At 32.6% G+C, this 9814-nt stretch overlaps 1 protein-coding gene across 1 annotated transcript; it reads right to left on the bottom strand.

Moving 5' to 3' along the window:
* Window positions 1-3627: 3627 nt before the first annotated feature.
* On the bottom strand, window positions 3628-9814 carry LOC134228525 (uncharacterized). The gene is made up of 4 exons (XM_062710183.1): window positions 9778-9814; window positions 9591-9692; window positions 4904-5116; window positions 3628-3855 (listed from the first exon to the last, which is right to left on the bottom strand). The coding sequence occupies exons 1-4, from the start codon at window positions 9812-9814 to the stop codon at window positions 3662-3664; spliced, it is 546 nt and encodes a 181-aa protein (XP_062566167.1). The 3' UTR covers window positions 3628-3661.

The following is a 9814-nucleotide window of genomic DNA, read 5'->3' as shown; positions in this document are numbered from 1 at the left end:
ATGGGTTACTACGAATACTACAGGAATTTTACGCTTGAAAAAAAAGGAAAATCTTATTGTAAATAAAAAAGCATTTTTAAAAATATTATGTCCATGCTCATAATGACAAACAATTCATTTGTTCAATAAACGGTGGAAGTCTATAATTAGGTTTCTGAAAGTCACACTACAAAAGCGATTTGCGTCTGTATTAATTCCTTTGTTGTACTATCGGTGAATACAATGGCCAAACACGTGATCACGAACGTAAACAAAGTTTTGTCCATTTAAATGCATAAGAGATGCTGCTCGTTTTCCTTACCCTTGAAGCGCCGGTGTTCTGAACTAGACACGAACTACATTTTATTAAACATTTTTTTTCCAGTAAACAATAAATAAAAAACGCCCGTAACATCTTTCATAGTTTCTTATCTTTGTATTTTGTTCTTAATGTGTGATAAATATTCCATATAAAAAGAATCTTCTATACACATAATAAAGAATAAGCAACCAAATCTTTATACGGATATTGACATACATCTATTTTATTTGCTGTATGTATTTTATTTGCTTCAGAATACATGTATACATTTAATAATTCTACAAATTAAGTCAGGGGGATCCGACTTTTTCCCTAAGCGGGGGACACGAATTCTCTGAATTAGCGTGTTTAAATGTAAAATTTAGCTGCCCTGTCCCAGTATGAATAGATCGACGAGACTAGATTTTCTGACGTAAGAATAAATTCATATGCTAATCGAGGCACTGGCGATACTTTCTAAAGACCAGTCAGCTAAATAAGATACAGTACGAGTTCATGTGTACCACAAAAATACTTAAGAAATGTAATGCTTGGAAAAAATGCCCTTTTTTTACCTGCATTCGGATTATTATTTTTTTATGTATTTGAGTCACAGATTAGACATTGAACTACATATTTATGTACAATTTCCGAAATCACAGTTACAAACGTTTGATTAATAAATACATAGTTCAAAGTTTTGTGAAGTGTTTGGCGGGTATTTCGTATCCACACGCGCGTATCCCGGAGTATAAGTATATACCAGTTTCTTGTGCATTTCTTGACCCTAAACCGTAAACGCTGAAATTCCATGCGTATCACTAAGTATAAACAGCCTTGGCTGACCACTAAAGCAAGTGAAATAAAGGTAAATTGACCTTGCTAAACCAGGTGTCTATGATAAAATGTTAACGTGTAGTAAACAAGTATTTTTGTTGTTTTGTCATCGGATTGGACAATTGTTCTCGGTAATGGACTTTGTGGAAAATGATAGCATTAATAATATAAGGTAGATTCATCGGACATACATATCCCTCATTTGTCCCGCATATTCTCTTTATAAAAGAACATATTTTCTCGCATAATCACCAGTGTAAGATTGACTTGTCCGGTGTGAGACAGCAGTGTGAGATTTTTCTATCTTACACTGTGTATTACTACGCCACGAACGATAACGTAAACATTCCGTCATTATATAAAGAAATTGTAACAAAGTAAAAAAAATATAACACATAATTAAACTGTTGTCATTTAACTTATTAATATAAACTTATTTTCATTCAAAATATTGTCGTATTTTCACCTTTTTCATGACACTATTTTTAGAATGCGGAATGATTCTTCTTTTACGTTGTCGGATAGATAAGTTTTTTATTCCCAGTTTTTATCTTTCTGATTAATTTACATGGACTGAAAATTATTTTATCAGTTTACAGTGCGTGTAAACCATTTTCAGGTACGTTCTCTCCGATGGTGTATTCAGATTTTTAATTAGATGGAAAATTAAAAATATTTTTTTAGCCCCATCATGGCGACGTCATTGACAGGCCGTTATTTTGGACAAAATAATGCGAGAAAAATAATCATTCATTACATACTCGTGTGGGAATATTGAAATTCCACCACGGGGCCAAGATTCACGGTCTAGGACTCGGCAAAGCCTCGTCCTAGACTGTGAATCTTGTCCCCTCGGTGGAATTTCACTATCCCACACTCGTAGTAATGAATGATTCTATTAATCACAAACCAGGCCCAACTTTTCCGTGATAGGGTCTAAAAAATCATATATTATGCAGTATTCCTAATAATTAAAATGTGTCGGAACTATTGAAACTAATTATTCACTCATGTTTGAAAACTATCAAAATCGTTGTAGATTAATTATAATTCTTCGTAGAAAAAGGGGCCCCAGATACATGTAGCAATTATGTCACATCATTCTTTCTTCGATTCATCCATATTTATTTTGCTGATTTTTCCTGCAATACATGAAAACCGTGATGCATATATTACATAGGAGTGAATTTCTGCCCTGGCTCTGAAAGCATGGTTTGTGTTGAAAAAAAATCAAACAAAAACTAAAACTTTACTGAGAAGTACATGTATAAATAAATTTTGAATGTTTTTGCTTCAATGCTGCTAAACTACAGCTGTTTAGATATACGTGAATGCATGACACGAACACCCGTCGTGTGCTCCTTGTCATGATCAGGAAATAATTAACGGAAAAATCCATCGTCAATTCAGTGTATAAATAATGGAGTACAATTATTATTAAAAACGTCATTTAGCATTTGACTTAATGATAAATTGTATTTGCTAAAAAGGGGTCATGGTATCGACCATAGAATTTATTAAATTATGACTTTAAACGAGAAGGCTGATATTCTTGTTTCATCAACTTGTTTTTCATTAGTTATCTTCGTTTTAGAAATTGTTCATACGAAGAGCATGTTCTTGCGTAATGCAAATGGAAAATAAAGAATGAAAATGAAAAGTTATGCCGTAGCAATATTTTTTTTTTTTTTACAAATTTGTAAAATACAAATGGAAAATTTTGCAGTAATACATATAAAAGTTATACAATACAAATGAATATTTGTATAATACAAATGGAAAAGATCGAAAATTGCAATGTTTGACATGCCATATAGTTTCCAACCATGCCATAGTTTCCAACGGAAGACTGTCTTCATGGAATATCTAAATGGTGATTATATTTTGTATTATTGTTCTTCCGTATCTGTTAAGTCTTTGCTTTTATATTGAATCTATAACAGAAAGATGTGGCTACCTGATCAATATATAGGGCTTAAAGTGGATGTGGCCGGTCAACAGGTGAGGCTTAATCCCCCAAGGCACCTCATAATACCTCTGCAATTTTCAAGTATCCGTGTTTTATGCCCTCAACACATTTTTACATTGTTTAGTAATGTTTTTAGATTGATCACTTTTCGTTATATTCACCCTTTACAAAGTAGTCCTGATATCGATTGTTACGTTTATTTCTTTCTGCAAAGGTATGTATATTTCGATTAACAGATATAAAAATACTTAAACGTGAGCATAGTCAACATAAGAAAGTCAAGATCGCTGTACATTCTATTCATTTGCAGGAAATTACAAAAAATTCAATACTCAAAACCTGATGTGTGTTCTGTAGAAATGTTATAATTTTAACATCTTTAACACAACCACTAGAAATCCATTATATTTCAAAATATTCTAACAAAAACGGAATGAATGATTTATTTAGTATTTACAAAAATTTAATGATGCACCAAAATGCCGTAAGTCTACGGCATTCTTAACATTCTATTGTATAAGATTTTTATTATTGGGTATGTAATTAATGATCATTAATATGTTCCTGGCAACTGCTTAAACATCCCCCTTGCGTCCTTGGACAAATTGTTTTATATCGCTAACTGCTGCTATATTCGTGTCAGACTCAAATATTCTCCCTCTCTTAAAAAGTATCTGTGTTTTTAATTTTATAGAAATTTCTTCAGTAGGTGGTAGGTGGATCTTTTTCCCCGTCTTATTTAACACTATTAGCAAGAGTGATTGCTCATCTGAAATTAACAAAATTATGATATTCTGTAAACAATTTCTATATGAAGAAAACATTATTTTTTAAGCATTGTGTGTGAGTAAATAGGATGAAAAGCATAATACTATTTGGTTGGATATGGAATGGAGATTCTTTTATGCCTCCATCATCGAAGAGTATAATTTTTTATCTGTTCGTTCTTCTGTTCTTAAAAACATTTACCATACTCATAACTTTTGATTAGTTGAACGTCTGGTTTTCGTATTTTACTGCAAATTCTTTATGACAAGGATTTTCTTTTGTTACCATCATATTTGACCCTTTCAACTTGACCTTTGAGTTTTACTCACTTTTGCAAAATATTATCAAACATTAAGCTTGACAAAAATTTAAACAGTTAATGGTAGGGCTTCCATATTTCGTATTTCAATTTGCCAAGAATTCCTTTTGATACCAACAATTGTAACTTTTTTTACCTTGACTATTGAATTCGACCAACGGTAACAAAAATTATTATAGCCATAACTTCTGAACATCAGGTACTAGAGCTTTTATGTTTCACAGATGTACGATTTGAATGATTTGTGACGTATTCTTTTTTTGATACTAACAATTTCTATCTTTTGAACTTGACGTTGGAGTTTAACTTACTGATGAAAAACTTTAATCTTGACCATAAAGTTTAGATTTAAGGCGGTGGAGCTTTTATACTTCACAGGTTAAGCTCATATAATAAGGCCTTCATTAGATTAACATTATTTTTGACCCCTTGACCTTGCCCTGAAATTTGTTCCACTTTTTTTAATAATCGGAACTTTGTCATAAGCTTTGAATGGATGGAGCCTGTTACTCCATATATACCCCGATGTATTCATTGATACAATTTTTTTCTTTAAAAAACAATATTTTTTATCTCTTGAATCGGATGTTAATCTTCATTTGAAAATTTTTAACCTTCGTTAAAGGCTGCTTTAAAGGAGCATCAGTATTTCATTGACACATCTTGTTTTAATTGCAAATAATTCATGCTGTTTAAACAGCTTTTCATAAACGTGCAATACGAAAGTTACCTGATATATGGTTGCACTTTTTAAACGTGTTTATAAAAGTGTCTCCAAGTCTTTCCTCCTTAGATTTAAGAATGAAACATCCTTTTTTATGAGGTTTGATTCGTTCGTCTGTCATATTGTAGTAGATAATTCTTATTTGCTTTAAATATTTTTCACAATAAGCTTCCATGAGATCCTGGCATTCCTTATCTTCAATAATGCAGTGTAGAGTTCCTGTAAGGAGAAAAAAATATTTTTTCAGCTCTGTAAAAATTCAAAGTGTTTATTTTAATTGATAAATCCCTCAAATGATAACGAATTCAGTAACTTTCTTTTTAAATTCGCCCTTATATTTGTACTCAGGTATATGCGCAGGTTCGCTTGTATTCAAATTCGAATTGTATAGCAAAATTCAAAATTCCTTCCAAATTTCTTTTTTGAAAATTTACTGATAAGATTGATTTTTTTTCTGAAAGTACGAAATAAAAAAAAAATATATGAGAGAAATATTGCAGTATACTGTAAATAACATATATTTTGGTTTGTGGAAAATTCTCGTATCGTGGGGAATTGGTTTCGCCCTAGCTATAAGAGTGAAAAATGTGTAGATAACGAAATGTGTTCATGAAAAGACTTACTTTTACAATCGACGACTGACTTTAACAATTTAAACAGAGATCAACTCAAATAACAAAAATGTAAAAGTCAGCTGTCGAATGTAATAAGTCTAATTCATAAAACTCCAATAAAAGGAAATATTTAATATTGTTTATAAACAGTAAAAAAAAAGATGTGGCAGCTGCAAACTCTATGGTGTCTTTTTTGACGCCTTGTAACTATCACTTTGACATAAAACGTATTTTTAATAATATCGTTATTAAGAAATAAGTGTTTAATTTTTTTATTTATTTATTTTTTTACTTTCATGACTTGATCCCTCGAGTAGGCCAATTGATACTGTAGATTGGCAAATATTCACGATGGTTTTAATTTCGCTATGTTCGCGATTTATTAATTTTTCGCGAAATTAAACCCATCGTGAATGTTATTATTACTTTTCAATAATGTTAAATTGCTTATAGGAAATTTCTAGCAGCGTGAAATTAAAACCATCGCAAATGGTACTTTTTGAGATATCGTGAAATTTTAACACCTTGGAATTAAAACAATTTACAGTAATTCGCATAAACGCCATTATGCATAGAATTATCACGGAAGCCAATCGATTGATCATCGTCATGAAATCAAAAAATCTGACAGTTTATCCTTATATTTACATGCTTTTGAATGTACAAATCCTCGTTCTCTTATCCCTGCTTCTGTCTCTATTTGTCCTGCTCACACGTATTTTTAGCTCACCTGAGCCGAAGGCTCAAGTGAGCTTTTCTGAAAAAAAATTGTCCGTTGTCTGTCGTCGTTGTCGTTGTCGTTGTTGTCGTTGTAAACTTTTCACATTTTCATTTTCTTCTCAAGAACCACTGGGCCAATATCAACCAAACTTGGTACAAAGTATCCTTAGGTAAAGAGGATTCAAGTTTGTTCAAATGAAGGGCCAGGCCCTATTCCAAGGGGAGATAATTATGAATTAGAGAAAAATTTATGGCATTTTTAAAAATCTTCTTCTCAAGAACCACTGGGCCAGGAAAGATGAAACTCATGTGGAATCATCCTCAGGTAGTGTAAATTCAAGTTTGTTCAAATCATAACTCCGGGGGGTAGGGTGGGGTCAAAATGGCCGATCAAAGTTTTACATAAGAATATATAGGAAAATCTTAAAAAATCTTCTTCTCAAGAACCACTGGGCCAGGAAATATGAAACTCATGTGGGATCATCCTCAGGTAGTGTATATTCAAGTTTGTTCAAATCATGACCCTTGGGGGTAGGGTGGGGCCAAAATGGCCGATCAAAGTTTTACATAGGAATATATATAGGAAAAATCTTTAAAAATCTTCTTCTCAAGTACCACTGGACCAGGAAAAATGAAACTCGTTTGGAATCATCTTCAGGTAGTGTAGATTCAAGTTTGTTCAAATCATAACCCCCAGGGGTAGGGTGGGGCCAAAATGGCCGATCAAAGTTTTACATAGGAATATATAGGAAAAATCTTTAAAAATCTTCTTCTCAAGTACAACTGGGCCAGGAAAGATGAAACTCATGCTGAATCATCCTCAGGTAGTGTAAATTCAAGTTTATTCAAATCAAGACCCCCGGGGGAAGGGTGGGCCCAAAATGGCCGATCAAAGTTTTACATAGGAATATATAGGAAAAATCTTCTTCTCAAGTACTGCTTGGCCAGGAAAGACGAAACTCATGTGGGATCATCCTCATGTAGTGTAGATTCAAGTTTGTTCAAATCATGACCCTGGGGGAAGGGTTGGGCCAAAATGGCCGATCAAAGTTTTACAAAGGAATAAACAGGAAAAATTCTTTTAAAATCTCCTTCTCAAGAACCACTAGGCCAGGAAATATGAAACTCATGTGGAATCATCCTCAGGTAGTGTAGATTCAAGTTTGTTCAAATGATGACCCCCGGGGGTAGGGTGGGGCCAAAATGGCCGATCAAAGTTTTACATAGGAATATATAGGAAAAATCTTTGAAAATCTTCTTATAAAGTACTTCAAAGCCAGACTTCGTTATATTTATAGGGAATCATCCTCAGGTAGTGTAGATTCAAGTTTGTTCAAATCATGAATTATGTTGTAAATTCAAACCCCCCCCCCCCCCAAGTTTACGTTCAGTTCTGATCTGATCTTTTTTTTTCTAGCCAATTGCTCAGGTGAGCGATGTGGCCCCTGGGCCTCTTGTTTTTTTTTTATCACGCCTGTCGTTGAACCAATAGATTTATGTAGAAATAAAGTACATTTACCATTTGCAATTTTATTTGGGACAAAGACATTGGAAATGTAAATACGAGGAGCGTTCAATAAATAATGTCATCAGCTCCATGACATACAACATAGAAATCATATGACATTAAGCTTGACTTTTTCTAATTATTGACTCTTTAATGAATTGATAACAGTTTATGTGACCACTTTTCATCGCATAATTTCATTCTGGGAAGCTGGAAAGCAAGGGCTACTCGAGACACTGCGTAAAAATGAATGGTCAAGAATCAGTAAATTAGAGTAAAATTGAACGCGTCATTAAATCTGCTGTAAAACTTGTTAATTTCCCAAAAATATATTAACTGAAATATGTGAAATTTACAGCAAATTATGTCTGTTTGATACACACATGAACAGGTGGATTTCAATTAACAAAAATTATCAAATGGTCATCAAAAATGGGTACCCTCGTTGTCAACAGAATATACAACAAACCAATGTATATTAGCGATAATTCAACAACTTATCACAGATTATGTTTTATTGACTTTAAGTTACATAGCAAATTTGATAGACATCATATCGGGGGTAGTTCAGACTACATTTGATTGTAAAAAAAAGTTCAATACTCAAATGTCACCCTATATTTATAAATATGAGTGAAAACGATAGCGTGTAGAAAATTTAAACAATTATTTTTTAAAAAATCAAAAATTGTTCTTATCCACGTTTTTCTGAAATTCAAATAGATCATGAAACTTGAATCCATTTTGCGTTAAACCCTCAAAACAAATTTAGAATAAGATACAATTGAGAAAACTGCAAAATTAAAAGAGAATATTTTAGTTAAATCATTAAGACAAAATCATAGAAAAGCGATTTTTGTTTCTTTCCGAGCCCTGATGACATTATTTATTGAACGCCCCTCGTATTCATAATTAATAGAAATGTGTTTGACACACAACAAAACCACAACTTGACACGATGGTGCTATCTTCAAATATTAGAATGTATTGATTGAATTTGCACATGGCTTATACAAGTTTTTTGTTTGGCATAAGGTATGCTGATCATTCCCTTGGTGTAGAGTCGTAGGCGAGTGCACTGTTTGTCAAACCCAGCCCACTATTTTGGCATGCTACATGTCAAGCACAACACTTTTGTAATTGTTTTTACACCTGGACGGGCTTACAATCTCGTTAAAATAAGTTTCCTTTATATTATCGTTTTTACCAACAACATAATTTTTTTTTTATTCCCTGGAACAAGTTTGTGTAATGAATATAGACCTTGTTTTTACTATTTATCTTTATTTTCATTTCCACAGTGCTTCACCACTCCTTATATTGATTCTTGCGTTCTTCTCAAGCATATGAGAAATCCCCTATTACGATGTTATGTTGTGCTTCGTCATATCATTTTTTAAAGATATAATGTACAGAATGCTTTAAAGGGCGTTTGCGCAGAAAATCATAAAAAAGGCTATGACACTTTTTTGGTTTATTTTTCTTTAAAGTATCAGCATGTCCGTTTTTAATTCCCGTTTTCAAGATTTATTATGTTTTTGTTGACACTGTGTTTTTCAACTTCAAAGTAATGACTTCAGGTAACAGCTTCTGCGGTGTAATTAGTAATAAGACAGACCGATGGTGCTATGAGTTTGATCCCTTTTGTGGACACGGTTTTCTCTTGAAGAAAGAAGTATTGCACTATTTCGGCATTGCATACTTACTCTATATAAACCCTTTGAACTTTTTGTGATGATAGTTGCATGGTTATTGATTGAATATAGAAAAATACACACAGGAAGCATAATAATGAAATATATTGAGTCGACGTATGCATCAAATTTGAATCATAAATTGGTAGATAGATTACCTTCAACAGAGTGTGTTGTTCGATCTGTCTCATTTAAACCTGGATCTTCCTCAGTAGATGACCTCACTTCCTGTATAACATCCTTCTTTTGGTTTGGTCTTTCTATGATTTCGATTTGAAACAAAGATGATAAATAAAGATTTTAAAATTTTGCATTTTTTCAATTTTTTGTGACATTTTTTTAAACCCTTCTCTGCCAAATAAAGTTCTGTTATGTGATACAT

This window comes from Saccostrea cucullata, unplaced genomic scaffold, assembly GCF_032062105.1.
Source record: "Saccostrea cucullata isolate Sc308-1 unplaced genomic scaffold, CSIRO_AGI_Scuc_v1 ctg213, whole genome shotgun sequence".
In the NCBI taxonomy this organism is placed as follows: Eukaryota; Metazoa; Mollusca; class Bivalvia; order Ostreida; family Ostreidae; genus Saccostrea; species Saccostrea cuccullata.
The sequence above is the reverse complement of the archived record's forward strand: the minus strand, read 5'-3'. Positions and strand labels throughout refer to the sequence as shown.

Excerpts from the sequence above, each read along its gene's own strand:
- LOC134228525 (XM_062710183.1), bottom strand. The coding sequence starts at position 9,814 with ATGTATCACATAACAGAACTTTATTTGGCAGAGAAGG. Across the intron at positions 9,693-9,777 it reads ACTTTATTTGGCAGAGAAGG|AAAGACCAAACCAAAAGAAG; the intron begins GTTTAAAAAAAT and ends TCGAAATCATAG. Across the intron at positions 3,856-4,903 it reads AAAGTGCAACCATATATCAG|ATGAGCAATCACTCTTGCTA; the intron begins GTAACTTTCGTA and ends TGTTAATTTCAG.